At 46.2% G+C, this 22,464-nt stretch overlaps 1 protein-coding gene across 1 annotated transcript in view; it reads right to left on the minus strand.

Annotated features, from left to right (window-relative positions):
* The window catches only part of Cacna2d3 (calcium voltage-gated channel auxiliary subunit alpha2delta 3), a 650,190-nt gene that overhangs the window by 190,583 nt on the left and 437,143 nt on the right, over nucleotides 1–22,464 (minus strand). Inside the window, exons 14-16 of the mRNA XM_010643030.2 lie at nucleotides 15,999–16,070; nucleotides 14,594–14,674; nucleotides 7,848–7,922 (exon numbers count right to left, since the gene is read on the minus strand). Coding sequence (XP_010641332.1) covers nucleotides 7,848–7,922; nucleotides 14,594–14,674; nucleotides 15,999–16,070 — 228 coding nt within the window. The remainder of the gene's footprint in view (nucleotides 1–7,847; nucleotides 7,923–14,593; nucleotides 14,675–15,998; nucleotides 16,071–22,464) is intronic.

Raw genomic sequence — 22,464 nt, forward strand, 5'->3', positions numbered from 1 at the left:
CTGAGTCTGTCTCAAAAACAAGGGCTAGAGACGCAACTCAGTACAAGAGCCTTCAGTACAATCCCGAATAAGAGAGACAGAGGGGGGAGAGAGAGAGAGAGAGAGAGAGAGAGAGAGAGAGATCCCAACTGACCAGAGAGGCAGTTCTCACCGAGCCTTTAACAATTTCAGTGAGAGGGAAGCATGACCACGTCTGGCATCTCTTTTGCCAAATGACGTATTTCAGAAAAGGCCAGCTCAGAGGTGGGTGCAGTCGTCTGTTTGTTCGTTCTCGGAGGATGCACTGTTCTGAGCATGAATACAGTTCTTCCTAAGCATCATTTAATTATTTCTTTTGAACTCCACGGAACGGATTAGGACCAGGCCTAAGCAGGGTTGCCAGGGCTCTGTTTTGAGGCCATGCAGTCACTGGCAGGCAGACGCCATCAGCGCAGAACTGCACACAGCGGTGTCGGCGCGCCACCTACTGGGCAGTCGCCTCTAGTTCATCAGCACCCGACCACGGAGGGCAAGGAGGCAAGGGACTAGGGTACCACAGCAGGGAGGCTCCCGGGTGATGCGGCCCCATGTGACAGTCCCTCATAGGCTGAGGCCCGTAAGATACGCAGTCCTGAGATAAGAGAGGAGTCAGGCCTCTCCCACCTGAAGTCAGCATCCTGGGGGGAGGGTACGGTCCCTGCCGCACAGAAAGAAATGTACTCAGAGTGAACCCCTCCGCCTCCTCCAGGAAGCCCTCCTGCATTCCAGGGCACCCATCCCTAAGAACAGCAGCCAGTCCCCCCATGGGAGGCCATTGCTCTTCTCCGCCCCTCTTGGGGACTCACTAAGAGTTTCTCCTAAGCAGAGACATCCTTCCACCTGCCTCTATGTCTCACCAACTAGCACGGGATTCACACAGGAACAGCTGATGAATGCCTGCATCAAGCAGGAGGGTAGAGCTGGGTAAAAAGCAGGGCCTGGTGAGCCACATCCATACCAGGCATGGAAAGAACTCTCAACCAATGGCGGAAGAATGTGTGGCACCGGACTCCCCATGGTGCCCGGACTCTAATGATCAGCATCACCTGACACCTTCAAAGTCACTCTTCCATTATTTACTGGCTGTTCCCTTTGTATAGCAGTGAAGTCCTACATGGGAGAACAGGGGCAGCGTTAAATACAGGGACACCACCCCAGAGCTGTCAGTGACCCAAAGAAACTAACGCGGGGGACATGCTGGAGAGCGAGAAGGGAAAGCATGGCTTCTCTGAGATGACGCCTGAGTTAAGAGACGGAGGATGAGACAAGCCAGACGGGCATGATTTCAGGTGGAGGGGAGCAAGCACCTACATCCAGAGCAGGAAGGAGCTGGGGTCTCTGAGAAAGAGACAGAGGGCTGTGACTGAGGATATGCATAATTATATAACGACTCCGCTTAAACCTCACATCTAAATTTCCTGGAATTGTTCAGAATCTGTTCGCATGGTCCACCGCTTCACCTAAGGCTGCTGAACTCAGTTAAGAATTTTAACAGTGCTCCTACCTTTTAAACTCCTAGGGTTTGATGCACATTCTCTAGTCAGGATTTAGCACATATTTACAAGTACCCACGGGAATGGCCACATAGCTCCCTATGAGGACAGAGTAGAAGGTTCACACTTGTCTACAGGTCTAAATGATAGCCCTGTACTCAATAATCTCCAGGGGCCCACGTATAACCAATGTGCAACAGCAAACAGGATACAGAAGGAGGAACTGCCAGGGCATCCACAAGGACTGAAAAGCAGAATCAGTGTACAAAGCAGTGTGGGTGTGGTACAGATAGGGCTGGTGGGGCTGACTAGAAATCAGGCTGCAGAGAGCCCAAGGGGTGGCTGGACCAGCAGGACCGTATTCCAGAAGTGTGGGGCTCTTCTCACAGGCTAGGAAGATGACACCCTTATCCTCAGAAGTTGGCCTCCTTAGAGAGCTGGCTTGTGTTTTCCAGAACAGCAGAAGTGGTTGAGACGGCTGGGTATTTTGATTTGGACAACCTGAAAGCTCAGGGTCACCCAGTGTGGCTAACGCCTTCCCCGCCAGCCTCTGTGGGAGTCTGGTTTAGGAAGCCCACATGGCTTGGGAGCAACTTCACAGGGCTGAAACAGTCAGAGCTTCCCGGCCAGACAAGGGAGACCATCTGCCCTGGCTCTCGAGCCAGCCTCCCACATCCACCCTGGAGGCCAGAGAGGCCACAGCTGGGGAGGGGCGGTGGCCACCCTGGAGGCGGCTGCCCGACCACGGACTGTCAGCACAGACTTCCGGAATAGCACAAGTGACAGGCGGCAGTGTTGGCAGTAGGGTGTGTTCTAATTCACTTTAAGGAGAGGAAGACCCATGCTCCGTTATATCTGTGAAGATTCAACATGTCCGGGCATATTCTACTTCTGTGTTGTCCATTACGGGGGCCACAGCACACTTGGCACTGGAGACCTGAACTCTCATTTGAGTTGAGGTCTGCTGTAAGCACAGGACACGTGCCAAGATTTCAAAGACTGATGTGAAAGGAATGTAAAATATGATATTAAGAAGCTATATATTGGTTACACGCGAAAGCACCAACATTTTAGAAATATTTGGGTTAAATAAAATATATTCTTAAAACTAATTTCACCTGTTTCTTTTTTTTACTCTTTCAGATGTGGCTACCAGGAAATTTTAAATTACAGGGGCGGCTCATGTTTGAGGCTCACACGGTGTTCCTCTTAGACGGCGCTAAGTCTAGACAGATTCTAACTATAACCACCCCGTGACTGCCTCACATCCATCTATGCGGCTGCAGAGACCAGGCATCCCGGTCACTCCCACCCTCCAACCACACAGCCTCCCATTTCCTGAAGAGCCAGCAAGGCAGATGGAACACAGAACATCCCAACAGATCTGCATCTCAACCAGGGCTCCTGGATCTGGCACTTTCTAGCTGTGTGCTTTGGGGAAGCCACCTTATCATCTGGTCTCACAGCTTCCCATCCGGAATGTACTTATCTTCCTCACAGAATCCAGCTCCTCAGCCTGGTGCTCAGAAATACCAGGGCTGCCTCGAGGCTGGCCGGCCCTCCCTCTGTCCTTCTCTGAGCCTCTGGGTTGTGCCAGGGCACACATGTCTTAGGGTTCCTAGCCCGTTAGCTAATAGCTAATGATTGAAAGCATTAATGCATGGACAACATTTAAAGCAGTGCCTGTCCCAGAAAAAGGAAGCAGTAAATGTTGGGAAAACATACTAAGACCAACCGCAACAGTAACAAAGAAACAAAAGGTGTTATCTCTCCTAGCATTTTCCCGGTGTGTCCTTAGATCTTGTCCAGGCTGTTGGATCCTGTCTTGCACACTGCAGAATAATCTCGTCAGGCCCCGAACATAAATGAGCATCCACAGAATGCCGAAGAAGTAGGTGTAAATTCCTCTCTATCCATCCCACATCCCATCTCATTATACAGTAGGGCATGTGACTAGCACATTTTCACCCAGAGTAGAATTCCTCCAGCATTTTTCCCTGGCTCCTGGGCATACAGTCACAGAACAGACAGCTCTGGGCAGTTTTCTATATGGGCTTTGTGGAAACGAGTCCTAAGTTTTGCCCACCAAAGGCTCCTCATGGAACTTTGCCACGGCTACGGCTGCTGGAAGAGAACCTGCATTGTGTGCTCTTGGAGGTTTGACCAGGTCCGTTCACATTCCAGACCTCCTCCAGGGAAGGAAATCGACCTAAACGTACTTTTCTTTTAAAAGTGAAGAAGGACAGAAAGATCATCAAAACCCCAACAAAGCTATAGGTCATGCTAACTGTGGAATCTTGTTAGTCCTTCCTCTCTCCATGCCCTCAGCAGAAGAGAGTCGTTCAAGGCTCTGTGCTCTGAAAGATCCACAAAGTGCTCAAAGGCAAAGGAAAGATAAAGAGCAAGAAGAGGAAATGCGGACAGTAACTATACCATGAAATGTGTTTAGCCCGACTGCTAGAGAATGGCAAAGGCCAAGAGAACATGCTCGAGTGAATATTAACTACCCAAGAAGCACTTCTCAAGGCCTGACTTTAATCCCATGTAGGCCATAGTTCCATTCCCCACCCAGAGAAGAGGTGTGGGCCCCATCTGGGAGGGCCCCAAGGCCACTGGAAGGTGGCCAGCAGCCTCAGTGTACAGTCCACGGCAGGAGTGGGGACACCAGGAGCCCGGCGAGGGCTTGTTCAGTCAGCACCAGAGAATCAATCAGAAGTCACAAGCTGATGGGAAGCGGAGTGGCTGAAAAATACTCAGAGCAGGATAGAGGAGAGCCCAGTTATCACAGGAAAGTAGGAGTCCAGCAGCGCTGGCAGTTAAACCCAAGCGAGTCTCCTGAGTACGTCTTCTACGTCCAAGCTGTTTTTGGAGACACTTCATTATTCACACCCAACTCATACAAGATGGAAGAAAGTAGTGGATAAAACCAAGCCAAACATTAAGTTTGGGGGAAAGATTTCACTGAACAAATTAGAAAAATATTGGTATTGTGCTTAAGAGAAACCCGCTTTTTTCCTCCAGCTGCCGGGAAGACACAACCTCAGTGGCAGAGGGAGATGGACGGGCAGGAGTTTTGTAAGTGAGCCTGCTCTAGCCTCCCCACACTGCTCACAACCACCATCCTTGCCAGGAGCAAGGGGAACGTCCACTTGTAATATGGATCCCGCCATATGGCTGGGCTCAGCGGAGGCAAGTGGGGCAGGGAAGGGATTCCGCCTGAGCCGATTCCTGCCTGAGCCGGTCTGGGAAGAAGCCGGTAGCAGCCACGCTCCAGCGTCTGGCTGGGGTGGGTGTACACCCGGTGCAGACCCTGCATCACTAGCAGAAACACAAAGTCACATATCTCAGAGGAATGCAAGGTAAATGCCAATGGAAACAGTGAATCCGAAGGATCCCTTCATGCACTCATCTTCTGTGTCCCTGCTGGGTGCTGAGCAGACCGGAAGTGATGGGGAGAAAAAATGCAGGAACAAATGAACAAAACAGAGATGGACGAGGCATTTGCCAGATAGAGCCTGGAGTATCTCTGGAGGCTGACTTTATTGCTCTTCAGCTTCTATGGCTTCTAGTATTATTTTTATTGCTGCTTTAAAACAAATAAGCAAACACCTTCGCTCTCCTCACGTGTCAGGGCTCATGTAAAACCTCTGAGGACCACTGTTGTCTGCCTGTCTTCTGGGCCAGTGGAGGCCAAGACTGCTGTGGATCCTAAGCAAACGAACAAAGAACCCCAAGAGCATGCGCACACGTACACCTACGCAGACCTTGCGAATGTTTATCTTACGAAGCTGAAGCAACTCAATCACCAAAATGTGTCCTTTAGACCACTGCAAGCTTCTGTCGCCACCAAGCCCTCCACAGCAGCTGAGCACAGGTAATCAGAAGCAAGATACACACACAGGATGCTGGGATAGTCACCACTGCCCCGGAGGTGTTCTGGCGCCTGATTTGCTATCCAGGTGCTTAGCTTGCATTATCCTATTTACTCTAACCAAGCCTTGATGTTTACACTACGGTGATGGCAGGGTTACCGGAGAAAAATGCTGCTCAGAGAAGCTGCGTCACTTGACCCAAATCACAGACCTGGGGTAGGGCATGACTAGGAGTTAACCTATAGGATGCTTAAAGCTGAGTTCGATTCGGCTATGGTTGTTTGTTGAGAAGGGAGATGCAAAACTCAAGGCAGAGTGAACATGTACCTATTCGCTATACTCAAGATGAGAGGTAATTCGTGTCATTCTTAATGGCCAGTGTCACTCAAAACCTGTCCTAAACATCTGATGGCTTCAGATGTAGAAGCAGACGATGAGACAGATGGCCACTGGCCAGGCTGTTACGAATGCTCTTACCATGTACCAACTGTATTGTGTTCTTATCACTGGTTTCTCACAGGTCGGATGACACTTTCTTGGGCCACCCAAGACCCTTGACCCTGGCTTTTGGGGAAACCACTCAGTTGAGTGTTTGAACAGTGAGCGGAGCAGAGGCAACTTGGATTCGAGAGTCCTTATCCTATCAGGAGATGAGCACCATCAGATGGGTTGACCTGCTTTTTCTAGGAGTTTCTCAGCTGTCCTCACAGAGTGGCCACAATTCTGGAAAGTTCATCAGTTGGACTAGGTACAAAGAGGACATGCTGCAGACCCAGAGGACATGAGCCCAGGAGGACACTGGGAATAGAATTGTATAGAGGGCAGATGGTCATTTCTATTGCTGCAGCAAGACAGAAGCTGCCTTGGTGACTTCTGGCTCTCTTTCATTCCTTTAAAAGCCAATATTTAAGAAGTCAATCCATGGCCAAAGCTTTAGACTCTATTGTTTCATTGACTGTGTTCTGTTCCAGTTTGGAATAAGGACTGGGGTGCCATACTCAGCTTTACCAACCATGTAACTCCTACCATCCTCAGCACAGAGCCCAGCTGGGCAGTCTAGAGGTGCATACTGTACTAAGCTTTCTAGACTGAGACATCTGTAGACTTAAGTACTCTTATAAAGTTGGTGGTTTTTTTCCAATCAGATTTTTTAATAACTTTGACTAACATTTGGAATTAGCTAACTGGTTAACTCAGTCCTTTTCAGATAAAGATGGCTGCAATCAAATATTACCATAAGTCCCACCGGAAAGTATGCATATGGGAGCCACATGATGTGGTCATGACTCCATTAATACCAGGGCGATTAGAGCAGCTCTGGATGATGATGGAGCTCCTACACAAGCTGTTCCTAAACAATGATGCAAGCGAGAAGCCAACGGGTCCCCACCACACTTGGCCAACACACGCTTGCTTAGCAGGCCCTGCTGCTATTTTCTGATTCTGATGAAAATGAAAAAGATGTGTGAGGAAGACAGTACATATGCATTAATGTGCATGCACACATGTGTGTTTGTGCGTCTGCACACTGCTAGAGAACATGACCTATACTTTAAAAAGCAGTGTTCACTATATTACTCTGTATACTTTTGTACCTTCTTTAAAATTAAACAAACATGCACGCATCTAAAGGGATGTCCTGTTTGCCATACAGTGCAACTGGCCCAGGGAGAGCAAGCAGCTATACACTCACTGGGCCCCCAGAGCCCACAGAAGACACTGCCGAGGATGGGGGCCCCTTCCTGATATTCTTGGCTGCCACCTCAGAGTCCCCACTGCCTGCATGACGGGGCTTCCGGTGGCATTTACCACCAGAGATCAGGGTTGAGGAGACCGAGGCCCTCCTGGATTTGCCTAGTTCCACTCTCGGAGAAATTTAAAAAGACGCGGAGTGAAAGGAAGTGGACCACACATCAGGCCACCAAACAACAACTTGGGCAGGAAATGGAGACGATCTCAACTGTTTCCATTTGGTGAAGAAGGAACTGGAAAATTTCTGTGAATGAGGCAGTCGCCTTCAGCAATATAATGTGGGTGCAAATCCCATTGTGATGAAACTTCAGGGGTCTTGTGGTCTAATTTGTTGCCTAGAAGTGCGACTAGCAAAAGTGATTTAGGGCTGGAGTGCGAGTTAATTTATTATACAAAAGTACCCATCATCGTGGATTGCAAGCTGCTCAGAGTTAAATTTTACAGTTTCCATACATTTGCAAATGTTTATTTAAATAAGTAAATAAATGCACCTGGAGATAGACATCTTTATATATAAAAGCATGATAGAAAATATACTTATCCCGCATTATTGATATATTGTGCATCAATGTATAAGCTGCTAAAACAACATTACAATATTATAAATTCAGCAGCTTTAAAGTGAAAATTGCTGTAATGTGTCATTATTGCAGAACTGAAGAAAATCTCTCAAAATCATAAAAGGAGAAGTGGAAAAGAATGTTTTTCTTACCAGCGGCCTGAGTTCTGGATGCGTCAGGATATATCCATTATTTGTGATTGCAAAGGCATAACCGTGAATCCCTAACTGCAAAAGGAAGCGAGAGAGAAACCTTCATTAGCCTGCTCCCTGGTGAATTCACAAAGCATAAAGCAGCCCGGCATTTAGTAATTTACAGCTTAAACTTGGCATTCATAACCCTTATCAGCACAGTATTTCATTAAAATGAATGCAAGGCACTGATCCTTGACATTTGGTGGAAATGAAGACCTGTCACAGGATAAGCTCAGCAAATAGTACAATTTAAAATGTCACAGCCCTGCATTAGCATCCAAGGGCTTGATTCGGCTTTATTTAAAACAAAAACAATTACTTTATAAAAACAACTGGCTAATGTTCCTGGAAAGGTCCTTTGTCCAGTGAACAGAACTTTTAAAATCAAGCCTCTCCTCTCTACCCGTATTAAGAACAGTTTCGCACTGCCTCACTTGGGGGCTTCCCCAAATCGCAGACCCATGGGAGCCGTCTCATGCTCTCTCCTGGGCTGCCATTTTCCGTACTTCTCCAAGGATGAAAGTATCTCCGCCAGTCTATATGGGGGCCTGTCAACCCCTTTATGTCCTTTTGTCTTTAAACTGTGTGGCTGCCAACCTTTTCCATGTCTGCACCCGTCGAACAGAGTCGGGGTAATTTTCTATTCAGAGCCTCACTTAATTTATGTTTTCTGACTAAATGGGACTATGAGAAACAGTTTGTGAGCAATGAAATGTTTTATTAGCTTTAAAAAGTATGTAATCAAATTTAACACTATACTTATTTAAATAACAATCTTGGCTTTTTGACAGTATTTCTATTACACAGTTGACTGCACCCATTGGCTACAATAAATTTACCTACAAATCATTCATGTATTAAAATATCCTTTGGCATAAAGCCCATACTGATCTCTCTCAAAAGAGAAAAAGAAAATGCAAGCCACTTTTGCTAGAGCCATGAAAAGGAAGGAGTAAAAAAAAAAAAAAAAAAATCTTTTTTTTTTCCTGAGAAGTTATTTCACAGTTCTGAGCTCTCATTGTTATTTTTCTTTAAATTCCCTGCCACTCACATTCTTGACTATGATACTATTAAATGATCCAGACAACAGAGTTTACAAACCACGAGTGACCCTGTCTGCTTGTTAGCTTAATGTCAAGGTGATGTGAAATTGACTTCAGAGAATTTAACCCCAGCAATTAAAAGTTTCTCTTGCATTACATAAAGCAAATACGCATGTCATCGTCAAGGGCAACCGACATTTCCTCCCAGAGTTACCTTGCATAGCAAGTCTTGATAAGATTCTCCTTAAGTCTAATGATAAAAATATATTTCATTATGTTGTGAAAGATAAACCAGAGACTTCCTATCCTTTGAGATGTGCACCATCTCTTTCATCTTGTCTCTTGGGAAAATGTCAGGCACAGCCAACACTGCATTCATTACCATTATTACATCCCAGCTCGACATGGGCTGGAGGGGTCAAAAAGGACTCTGAGAGTTTGACGTTTCCCATTAAAGGCAAAAAATGGTATTTGATTGGAAATGCAAAATGAACATCAGGCCGGACAGTTTTTATAGTCAGCCAATGTATGAATCACATTCTCATGTACATTGACTGGTTCTTCTTGTTTAGTTGGTCTTGAAAGAACATAGGACTCCTCTGAACGCCCTGTATTTTTTTTATCTAGCATTTATGAAAATGGAAACATCAGTTATTTGTTAGGTCGATTAGAAATAATCAAGGTATCAGTCAAGGCTTCCCATTATTTAATGTCTCTTCCTTCCCACCAGAATGTAAGTTCGATGAGGATAAAGGTTATGCCACGTGGCCAAAAATATAGGGCTAGGTGGCTGTGATGGAGGGTAGTGAAGTGAGGAAAGGAAGGGAGAAAAGGAAGAGACAGGAAAAGATTCCAAATTTAGTACAGAATCTCCCAAGCTCAGCTCGGCTTTCTGACTCCTCCTCTGGAGGGCAGGAGAGCAAAACTTCTGCCCTAACACCCTCTTTAGGCTGCACTTGCCTTCCCTGTTTCCCCATTGGCACTTTTGCTTCAACCTTTGGACTCTGCCTTTACCCTCCCGCCATCTCTCAAGATGCCACCATGATTTCTTTCTGCATAGTTGCCGGGGGCCCCCTACTTCTCTAACCACGAAGGACTCTCCCCGAATCTTCTTGTTTTCGGAGCCCTCTGCTTTCTCTTCCTGTGCCGAGTCCCCACTGCCTCCTCCTAAGAATCCTCTTTGCCCATATTCCAAGTCCTCCTTCTCCCTCACACTCTGCCCTGCCCTCACTCTCCACAACACCTATGTGCTGTTAACCCACATGGCTCCTGCTTTGCTCTCTCTCCTCTGTGGCATACAAGTGTCCCGGTGGCTGCTGGCCACCCCCCGGGACCTCAGCCTCTTTTTTTCTTTTATCCCCAACCTTTTAATCTGAGGAATCACTACATCCTGCGAATTTTTTTCCCTGCAGATTTAACCCCGCTTCCTATTTGACCATCACTTTAGTTCAACAGATTTCCCCTATGGTCCTAACTGCTCTTCCTGCCTCGCAGGGTCGATCAAAGGAAACTGACCACGTGGTACCTCTGCGTCACGCCCACGGAAGCCTCTGTCATGTGTGAGAGGCTCCATGGGCCCGTGCAGCAGATCTCCCTCCCTCCACACCTTGTTTCATTAAACCTGAAGCATGTTTTCTCATTTCCGCTCTCACCTTCACGCGCACAAACACTGCATCTAGACCTAGACGCTTCTCAGCCTTAGGTGTTCTCCTTCCTTCTGCCTTGTCCCGGAAGGCAGCACCTCTTCTGTGAAAGTCAGCTCGCCTCCTCACTCATCTGACTTCTGCAGCTCCTGTCCTAAGACCACATGCTAGGGGTTCAGGGAAAGCTTGCGTGTACTTAAGACATTTATTACTTTACTCAACTATTACCTGGTTCTTCTAGAAAATTTGAATCACAGTAAATATTAAAAATGAGCACGAAAAAGTTGATCTGCTCCAGAAGAAGCATAGCCAGGCCTTCTCCACTTGCAACTAAGAGTCTTCTGGACATTCAAATCTGTTAGGTTAGAACCCTTCCTGGGAGAAGTCTGAGAAAATGACAGCTAACTGCTGTACTGGGTGTGGGGGGCGGGGGATGCCTCCTCATAGAGGTCTCAAAGAGAAACTGTGCAGCCCTCTGAATAGATCGTGTGGATGAAGATCTCTGAGAATCGAAAGCTGATAACACACAATGGCCAACATTTGGTTTTGGTCACAAACCAATATGCTGATGAAATCCCTAACTCTTATTTCATCCAAAATAGAGCCGGTCTTCCTGTCCCTTCGCATGTGCAGTCCTGCAGTGTAATAAAGAACAGATTAGACACAAGGCCTTCCAAGGCGCGGGGGCTGCCAAACTGAGCCCTGGCCCCGAATGTGCTCCCCTGGAGGCCGGGAGCCGCCCAGGCCCCAGCCTAGGGAAAGGAGCACTTCCCGTCCAAGCGGAGAACCTCCAGGCTAATGAAACAAACCCAATTATAAAATGGCTCGTTATGGTAACAGAGGCCACGGTGTCTGGAAATTACTGCCGGGGTGTCTGGAATTCTTAATAAAAATTACAGGAAGTCTGATTGCTTGTGGGAAAAATCTATGAAGCTAGGGGAGAAAGAAAGAATTCTATCTTCTGAAAGAAAAAGACAAAACAAAACAAAACAAAAAAAACAAGAGCCAAGACCTGACTCATCTTTACAAGGTGTTAATGAGGAGGGCAAGGTGAGACCCGAACTCGTCCTCCAAGCTCTCCTCTCCTGTGGGCCATGGCCACTTTTGGTGATCTGTACACCTTTCCTGAGAGCCAGAAGAGTGACAGACTCCTCAGGACAATGTAAGTCATATCTAGTGGTGTGTTCTGTCCTCAGCCTGACTCTCAGGAAAGAATAAAACCCAAGTACTTCTATTTCAAACACTGCAAGTCACATGCTCACAGGGGATCTTCCTCTCTTCTCTTGTTATGCTCTGTTTCATTCATCTTTTACTCTGTGACTGATGCCGAAAAAGCTGCAACTATCCATAAATAAACATGGGACAAACGGCACCCACTTAATGGGAATAAAATAAGGATTTCATGGGAATAAGGCATGGAAACTACTTCGAACCATACCAACCACCTAGTGAGGGGTTCAATAAATCGTACTGTATTTTCTGTATTACTAATATTTTATTTTAACATTCCAACTATCGTGATTATTATTGTCATTGCTTTTATTGTAACTCTGGTATTGGCATTATAGAGGATAAAATCACAACTCTCCCTGTGGCAAGGCTTTAAGCCTTGTGTGCATCTGTTTCTTTAGGTAGAAATGGAGGTGAGAATAATGTCTATGTACTACTAAAATAAAATGTTACAAAGAGCTTAGCATGCTCCCTGAGGAAATTGGGGAGCTGACCTGGAGAGTGTCAGGATTCCACATTACACCCACTCCTCCTCGATTTACTGGGTGCCACATATCATGCAGTGGCATTGTGCTTGGCTTTTTAGGGCTCTTTTTATGAAGTAAGAAGCTTAAGAGTTGTGAAAATGGTCTCTACAGGTAGATGTCCTTAAATATAGCGGCACCTTGGTTCACGAACTCAATTCTTTCCATAATTCTGGTCACAAACTAAGTTGGTTGAGAATCTAATTAAATTTGATGGTTAGGTTCCATGTTGACCTTATGGGGAAATTGGATTTGATTCTTATCCAGTTCGGTTTGAGATGAGAATCGTGGAGGGAACTGGACTCATGAACTGAGGCACTACTGTAGTAGGGTAGCAGCTCTCCACACCCAGGCCTGGGGAGTTCAAAAAAGTAAAGTCTGCTGGAGAAATCCCCTCCGGGGTCTTTGGGGGCCTTCCCCCACAAAGAATGGCTGCTATCAAGAAATCACACAATAACAAATGTTGGCGGGGTTGTGGGGAGAAAGGAACCCTCCTCCATTGTTGGTGGGAGTGCAGACTGGTGCAACCACTATGGAAATCAATATGGAGATACCTCAAAGAGCTTGGACTGGAGGTTCCATTTGACCCAGCCATCCCTCTGTTGGGTATCTTTCCAAGAGAACTAAAAGAATCATATCACAGAGAAGTATGTGCACCCATGTTTATAGCGGCACAGTTTGTAATAGCTAAATCTTGGAAACAACCTATTTGCCCATCCGTTGGAAACTGGATAAAGAAGTTGTGGTTTTTCTATAAAATGGAATATTACTCAGCCATAAAGAGCGAGAGAATAGATTCATTCATAGGAAAATGGATACATATTGAAGATATACTCCTAAGTGAAATAAATAAGTCCCACATGTGTAAATACCGAATAGTTTCCCTGGTGTGAATATTCTGCAACAATGCATAAGATTCTAATAAGATTACTGACATTTAGAAATGGGAGGAAAGGAGCTAAAGGTGTAGGGAAGGTGTGATACGTAGGGGAAGAACAAAAAGGGAAAAGAAAAAAATGTGAGAGAATGAAAAGATGAAAATAAAGTGTTTGTAGATGGGGAGGGGAGGAGGGGGTGAAGGGAGGGCAGAGGTAAGGGGAAAAAAATGAGAATCAAGACTTGCCATGTAAAGGTACATGATCCCAACAATGAATGTAACTGTACTGTATCCCTAAAATGTACCAATAAACTCAATAAAATTAAAAAAAAATTAAAAAAAAAAAGTAAAGTCTGTTCTTTTTCGAGGCCACACAGCCCCCTCCCCTTACATACACACCCTCACCGACCCCTGACTTTCCGTTTCTGGGACCTCCCACTACCAACACTTGATTACGTGGGTTTGAATCAACTAGAAGTCCCACCGTGCTTCTCAAAATTTAACACCAACTATAAAAGTTTTGGTGAATGAAACTGGCTTTCACCAGCTGACAGAAAAGGAACTAGGAATCTGAGGGACCTGCCCACACCATCTCATCCTGAGGGAACTGGGAACCTCCTGAGCTGAGCTCTAACCACTGCTTTCTTCTATCTGAAGCTCAGGAAGACTACTAGGCCCCTCACCGGTGAGGAGAATCAGGCCTCAGCACATCAGGGAAGGAGGCAAAGGAGGGGCCTCCTGACAGCTGGCAATTTCCGATCCTGGCCATTCCTCTGAATGGAGGCAGAGGAAGCCTTCAGCAATCTACGATGGGCCCAAAATAGAGACGAGCTAGCCGGTCTGCTCCACACATCCAGCAGAAGAGGGCTCAAGCCCTGTGCAGTCGGTAAAGCCCTCTGCCCAGGGAACTGACAGGACCTCAGCAGGACGGGACTCTCACCCACCCCAGGCTCCCACACTTGGAGGGCCCTGGGGAGTGCTGTGCGCCTGGGTTGAGATGTAAAGGCACCGCCCCCTTCCCTCCTGCTGATTTACTTTCCTCTCATTCAGGAAAAGAGGGGGAGCTTTCTGCATGGTACCCCAAGACTCTCCATGCCATTTTTTAATAAGACAAACCAGTCGGGTCAATACCCTGCTTATATCCGAAAAATATAACGATCATGTCTAACCTTACAATTTCACACTGATCCTGTAGACTGAGGTTAGAAGTTAGAAATAATCGACTTAAATAAAAATACCTGTTCCATAATTAGGCACACTGCATAAGATACAGCAGTTGATTATGACAGGGTAAGAACACTGTTACAAGGGGGGCCTGAAGCCTGATTCTGGGGAACAAGACTCTGGTCTGCCCTGCGCGGATGTCATCAGTAAGGTCATCCGTTACCTTGTATTTGGGGATGGTCTTCAGAAGTTCCTTCACTGGGACATCTGTGCCGACCACACCCAGGAGAATGCCCTTCGATCTCTGTTGAAAATAAACATTGAACGATAATAACAGTGAACCCAAACCAGGAGCTCACAAGAAACCACTTGCCATAAATCATGTCCAGTTTCGTCTTCAGACTGACCCAGACGGAGGATTCACCCCGACTCCTAAGAAGGCCCTTTTCTGTCTTGCACCCCACACACAGAACATTACTAGCCAAGAAGGGCAGAGTCTCCAAGCAGACATCGACCACTAGGTCCCAGCATAATCTGCTCCCCTATTTGCCTTCCTAGAATTTAAAAGCTGATGAGAAAGAGTACAATGATCTCAGCAGCTAAGGATTCTAACCAGGAACCAGTTTCTCTTATGAAAGAATTTTACAGTAAAGACAGCAGGGTAACCAACTGATCTCTCAGTTTACACAGCCACCTGCTGCCCAGAAGAAACAGACCGCAAATGACCAGAAGGAGATATAACAACCCCAGAAGCTTTCACAGCAAGTTGGAACCAAGGACTGGAGTGAAGGAAGAGACCTGAATGTCCCAGTTTCTAAGGCAGGTGGTCACTGTGATTTGCAGGAATTTCCAAAGTCAGAAAGACCATTCGGAAGGATATACAAGTTTCTGCTGTTCATCATCTCCTCTAAAGTTTGCCATGGCTTGAGTAGTAGCCCTGCAAATTCGTGTTCACTCAGGACCTCGGACTGTGGTACTACTTGGAAATGGGGTCTCTGTAGGTGTAAGAGTTAAGGACACAGAGAGGAAATCATTCTGGATCTAGGATGGGCCTTGAGCCCAGTAACTGGCCTCCTTATAAGGAAAAAGAAGACTTGAGGGAAATAAAGGCCACTTGAAAAAAAATACAGGCAGAGATTGGAAAGATGCCACTATAAGCTAAAGGGTGCCAGGTGCCCAGAAGCTGGGAAGAGGCAAAGAAAGATTCTTCCATTCTGCCCTACAAGCTGCCATGGCCTTGCCAACATCTTGGTTTCAGACTTCCAGCCTCCACAACTATTAGAGAGTAAATTTGTTTTTTAAGCAACCCGTTTGTGGTGCTTGGAAAGCCATTCAAAACTGATAAATATGAACTGGTGAGAACTCAGTTCATTTCACTAGGGATTCTCCCACTTTCTCTCCCTCAGGTCTTTTGACAGTGAAGTTTTAGAAAGGGGCTAAAGATGCTACAGACTCTAAACTGTTGTCTATTTAAGTCACATTTATGTTTGACTTGGGGGTTCAAAACAATACGAAAAAATCAAATACCCTCTAGCCTTAGGGAAAAGAGTCACCAGAGCTTGAATGAGAAGGGGTCTGAGAAGTTAACCTTTCCGGCACCAGGGGGGAAGCACAACCACCATACTCACGGTTTCATTCTGTTTACTAAACACGGGCATGGCCACTGTGGTCATCAAAACGAGGCCCTGATCATCAGCAAGCTGGACAGAGAGAGAAAAGCTGGTTACTGAGAAGGCTCTGGAACCTCAGGGCTGGAGGCCAGCCCCTGTGACAGCCACATCCTGTGCTGGGCAGGGCTGCAGAGATCAGGCCAGCACCTGTTGGAGCTTTAGCAGGGAAGAAAGTGCAGGTGAGGAGGGTCCTGTCCCTCAGCTGAGAAAACAAGGTAACCATCAGTCATTTTGATCCAAAATAAAGCTGTGTTTGGATCGTAGCGATTTGTTTTATTACAATGGATTGATTTTGCTATTTTATTCACCAGACATTAATGTTCAATCTGTACACTAATAATACTTTTCCATGATCTAAAACTCAAGTGTCAAAAAGCACAAGCAGAAAGACTTGTGAGCTGCCCTGGGGGAAACCACACAGAACCAGGAAACGTTTATTCTCCACAAGGTAGGCCAGGCAAAGCCCTTTCATGCCACAGATTCCCAGATGGAAAAACGAAGCAAAAACAACATAAATAGATAATCATATGACTTTGAAAATCATGACTAAGAAGCTGAGTATTTCTATTCAAGGAAAGACCCTCGAAATACGATGCCAGGTGTGCACTCTTTTCAAATGCAGACGGGCACTGTCAGACCCACGCTACGCTTGCTTTTCACACTGTGCTGTGAAGTATACAGTGGAAATGCCTATTGCACCCCAGTAACAAACGGGGAAAACAGACCTGGATCACAGAAGGCTTGGAGTCCTCAGCTCTGACTCCTTCTTAACTGCACTAGCTGAGCTTTATTGTCCTCAGATGTAAGAAGACAGACTTTCCCACAACACCATTGCCATGCAGATGAAATGTAACCACCCCGCATAGGATACCTGGGATACGGAGGGGCTCAAAGATGGCTGATCTCCTGGTTCCCCATCTTCAAGGTCATACAGCTCATAAGCAACAGAATCCAAGGAGAGACCAAGACTCGCAGCACTGTTGACAGGCACCAAAATTGGCCTGGCAAGTCTGAGTGGGGTGATGAAATACTTCCTGGTTTCACAGCCTACTCAAGCATGAAAAGTGAAGCACTCTGTGAACCGGAATCTACCATCTTCAGTCTAGAGTGTTTTCTGGTCCATTTTTACTTCTCTGTATCTTTAGATCCAAGGAATAATCAAGTATTTCTCACATTTCTTGGGAAGGGACATCATAAAAAGATGATCTTGAGATCCAAGCAGTTGATGCCTCACACATTGGCCAGTGTCTTAGGAGTCACTAGGCTCAGTTTACCTTTTCTCATGTCCTTCTAGTGGATTCTTGGGGCCAGGAGACATCACTGCCGTGCACAGGAAGGAAGCACTCAAGTGCTTGCTGGGAGTGAGCAAGCCTGGGCCTTATTCTAAACCCTCTGAATGGGAATCTTATTTTACCAATCAGTATGCATATCAAATTCCAAGAGGCATGGCTGGACAGCCCTTTCCACTTCAGTGCCCTCTGTAAGAAGGAGGCTGGCAGGTGCTGAGAAAACTCTCAAGCAGAATCGGGAGCCTTGTTTTTGATAGCTTTGCATCTATATCCAGGTGGGTCCACACTCTTCCATGGAAAGTGAGATGAGGCCAGATTTTCCTGGTTCCTAAGGTCCAAGAACTCATGGCATGATGGTTAATTTTATGTCTCATTTTGGGTCGGTCAGGATTCCTACTTGTTTCATAGGCCACCATTCTAGATAGTTGCTAGAAAGGTACTTTTTAATGTATAATTTGGAATTAATTCAGTAGAGTATAGCAGATTATCTTCCATAATGAGGACAGGTCTCATCCAATCAACTGAAGGTTTTAAAAGCAAAGACAACAGGGAAGAAGAAATTCTGCCTCTAATTTGCCCTTAAACTCAAGACCGCAGTGTTAACTCTCCCTGGGATTTCCATTTGGCCAGCCTGCGTTACGGATTTCAGATTCGTCAGACTCTGCGGTCATGCAAGACAGTTCATTGGTAGAAATCTGTCTTTCCATATACATATGTGTGCACAGATATATATTCTCTATAATACACATGCTGTACCCACACAATATATACATGTACACACAAAGACACGCATACATATTCTTTTTCTACGTTGCTTCAGTTCTCCTGTTGCTTCTGTTTCTCTGGAGAACCATGATTAATATACATGGTGTTCACATACCTATTGTATACTTGAATAACTAAACAAATTTATTTTATTAATGCTTATAACCAGATACTATTAAGTAGGAGACTCTGTGGACAGTTTTTATTGTTAGGAACCAAGTACAGTAATATATACAGTCTGTATCCGCCTATGGAAACATGGCCCCAACATCTTGCTAAAAATACAGTGCGTAAAGTATATGGCGGCCACCACTGGAGGCATTCAAGGCCGTTTTCAGGGCAGCACCAGCCCACAGTAAACAACTCTCTTGGAATCAGAAGTCTTCCCAAAGTCTGACTCCCTGATTAATCCTTAATGCTATACAGAAAACTGATTTGAGCTGATCCATAACCCTGGACAACTTCCACTGTGCAACCCAAATCAAAATTTCAAGCAATGCCAAGATGTATCATAGATGAAAATCAAAACATATCATTGACAATAATGAGAAATGAAGCTTTTCTCCTGCAACCAGTAAAAATCAGTTATAAATCACTAGTAATTGTCCTGGCACGAACACAAAATCATGGGAAATGAACTTCCAAATATTAAGCCAGAATAGAGTATCAACTTCACTCAGGGGCTAATTCCAAATGTAATCACTACAACATTACTTTCTAAAAAATCCCTATAATATTGCATTTGTACTGAAACCACTCATTTGTAACCAGCCCCAGCTAAACAAAGGAAATGCACTGCATCCAGTCTGGCCAAGTTCACAAGTGAAACTATGGTCTCCCGTGCTCCTCTTCTGGGGGCAGCTCTGGCTCCAATCTAAACAGGCTTGGTCAGCACCCGGCCTTGTATACTTTCTATGTGCACCAGCTCATCACGTGGCCAGAAGGGCTGGCAGAAGCCCAGGAACAGCACCTGTTCAACCTTCAGACTCACCCCTACCCAGCATTCCTATCCTTCCCAGTCTCCACAAGTCTGGACTCTGAATCTTAAACATTTCGCGGAAAAGGAAATCAATTTGAAAGTTCACCTGCATCCTGAGTACTTCACGATCAAAAGGCATTCTGTGCTTCTGCCATAGAAACAGCAGCCAGTGGCAAGAGCTATTTCCAGACCCTCGAGCAGATGTTATGCAGCCAACCACTACCGGAATCCCTCTGTCCTCCCCACACACCGGTGGGTCCCTGCTTTCCTGTGGCCCCCAACCTGTAGTTGCCGCGGAGGCAAAAGCACTGCTTTGGATTCATATGCGTAGCTTCCAAGAAAATTGCAGATGGAGAGTCAACACTCATTTTCCAAAGGGTAGGAGCAGGAGGAGGTCACCATGGTCCACCTGAGGGAAATTCCATTCATTTAAGTCCAAGAGAGAACCTTAAAATGAGCTGCTGTTAAATCACACGTGCCCAGGCTTTGAACAGGCATTCAAAATGCTTGGTGGTAGTGTTCTGTTGTATAATAAGTGTGTATTATTCCATATCCTTCATTTCCTATGCTACATAATGGGGACCATTCTGGTATCAAAGGAAACGATGAATAATAATACCGAACATCTGGTTTATAAAACACAAACTTGCTCAACAGATTGACTGCTTCCTGTCAGCTTCCCAAGTTAATCACGCATGTGCATTCAGACTTGTGAGCAAGGTCTGTGCCACCCTGCCAGGGCTCTACTCTTATGCTCCACAAGTTTCTCACTCAGCAATGTGGCCAGCCCTTGGGTGTGGCCCCAGAGAGCACAACAAAGCCACACTACGGTCTCTCCATTCTGCTGCTGGTCTGGGCATTGCTATTCATCTATTTCCTTGCAGAACATTCCATCGGCATCTGTTAGGTGCCAAGTTCCATGCCGCAAGCTGTGAAGGCACTGGGAATAATAACACATGGATGGCATCGCCAAGGGACCCCTGTCCACCTGGAGAGAAGAGTTCCCGAGGCAGAGCAAGGAGGGCTGGCGGGGCTGGCACACTGCCTCTTGTCTGGGAAGCAGAGCAGCCGTCTTCTCCGGGCTAGCTGGGACTATAGTAAGAACGCGTGGCACACACTGGCATCTGCCAGGGATCCTGTGACAGACTCAGAATGTGTCCTAAAAGCAGGCTTAACTACCAAGAAGTTCCCAGGGTCATTCCATCTGCTTTACAGGAAGGACATTTATAAATGAGGCAATGAGAGGGCAGGTGCTTTTTAAATTGTTGAGTACCATTTTCCCCTTCTACAAATATCACCCCTTCCTTTAGATTCTCTTCCCATCCAGCCAAGAAATGTTTATGGCAGGCAGCCTCCCCGAATCTGAGGGTATGTCTAGACATCCAGCCTTGGCTGCACCATACACACAGAGCTAATACAAACACACGACTGTATTGTGTAGGTCACACCGATGAACTTATTAGGCACATGATCCAAGCTAGAATACCTGGGATTCTTATCTTTTTTTCTGCGTGGAGCTAATGGCAAAGATTCTTTCCTCTCTTTTGTAGATGGTTCTAAGTATGTTAACTCCCAACAAGAACAGAGGGGGCTGTGTACATCCCCTTCTCCACAGAACAATGAGACAGGCAATTAGTCTGAAAAAACAAAGTCAGACCACAGAGACGATGAAGGGTGTGTGTGTGTGTGTGTGTGTGTGTGTGTGTGTGTGTGTGTGTGTGTGTGTTTCAGAGAGAAAGAGAGAGGACAAGTCAAGTGAAGGGAAGGGAAGGGACAGGAAAGGAGAAGCAAAGGTACAGAAAGAGAGAGGGAGCAGAGTAGAGAAGGTTCAGTTTCTAGACACTTTCAGTCTTGAGGCCGATCCCCATCTGTGCTTTCTTCCTTACTGTGTTACTTGAGCCAATACATTTCACATTTCCGCCCAAATGAGCACGGCCTGGATTTGTGACTCTTGGTAGAGTCCTGACTCACACAAGTGCTGACATGGACCGCAAAAGACACAGGGACCTCTAGATTCCCGCTGGGGTGGTTGCAGGAGACACTGCCGCCCACACAGCGAGCACTTTCTAAGGTCACAAAAGGCCACAGGGAAAACTGTCCCAACATCCTCAAAATAAGTGGTCGAACTTCCTTCAAGGGAAGAAACTCAGGTACCTCTTCCCAGCAAATTAGCAAACAGTAGACAGTAATAGGTACCACTTGGGGAAATGACCACTCTATGATGACATAAAAAGTTGTTGTCACTGTGATTTAAGAAAAATCGTAAGAATGAATAAAAGCTGTGGACAAGAATCAGTTTTTGGCCACACCAGGACGCAGAGGGGCAAAGCTTTAGCGAAGGCCAGCTTGGGGGTCGACGCCCCTGCTTCAGGAGCAGCGCAGGCTATAGCGCCCCCAGGAGCCTGTGCTTTTGAAGCGCATCTGCTGTTTGCCTTCCACACATCTCTGTTCAAAGGAAGCCTGCTGGGGCCGGGGGCGGGACCCCGTTTCTCTTGAGGCCGGAAGCCTCTTGGTGAGGGCCAGGTTCCAGGGAAAAGAGGTGAGCTGGGCCGGGCCCAGAGAAGACGCCCAGGCGCATTCAGGGCAGGGCTCTCCGCAGATCTGCTCAGGGCCTGAGGCGTGGGCTCTAAGAGGCAAACTCTGCTTGGGAAGGTGAGCTGTAAGCCAAGAAAGAACAAAAGCGAACTCCTAAACGCGAGTCGGGTATCAAATTTCTCCTGTACTTTGCTCCTCTTATGTGTGTTTTTCTTTCCTTACAGGTGTTGATCAACGTACTGACTGTATCAGTGGAGTTCATAGTACAGATGTATAATGCTACACGATACATAGTATACTATGTATTATAATGTGCCTAGGATCTTAAGTACACAGCTGCTATTCTATTGTTTGTCTGTCACTACCTGCAATGAACATCAACTTGCACTTTATGAAAAAAGACGCTGTCACCATCTAGTGGCAGTTCGCATGAATTGCAGGCACAATGTCCTGAGAGACAAGGTATTTTCAGGGCAGGAGCCTTTGCAGTGAAAACATATTTAAATGGCAGCTGGTATCACTTAGAAACTCACCCAGTAGAAGCAGAGGCTATATCAGCCATTAGTTGTCAATAATCTTTGCCTTGAGGGGAAAGAAACAGGACTATGAAGTAGGAACACACAGCTGTGTACATGTTTAAGTATCAGATGAGACATTTTGAAAGAGGAACCATTAATTAGCTCTTTAAGGATCTGGGAATGTGACCAAGGAGTTCAGGGAAGGTGAGCTCCTTTCAATCTGCCTTCTAAAGTGCAACATGAGCAGAAGGGAAGGCAACTCCTTGGTATCCTCTCTACCCATCAGCTAAGGCCACTAATGACCTGGGGATTCCCAAAGGCCAACCTCTGGGTAGCAC

This window comes from Fukomys damarensis, unplaced genomic scaffold (genome assembly GCF_012274545.1).
Source record: "Fukomys damarensis isolate Sample0158 unplaced genomic scaffold, DMR_v1.0_HiC HiC_scaffold_28, whole genome shotgun sequence".
NCBI classification, from domain to species: Eukaryota; Metazoa; Chordata; class Mammalia; order Rodentia; family Bathyergidae; genus Fukomys; species Fukomys damarensis.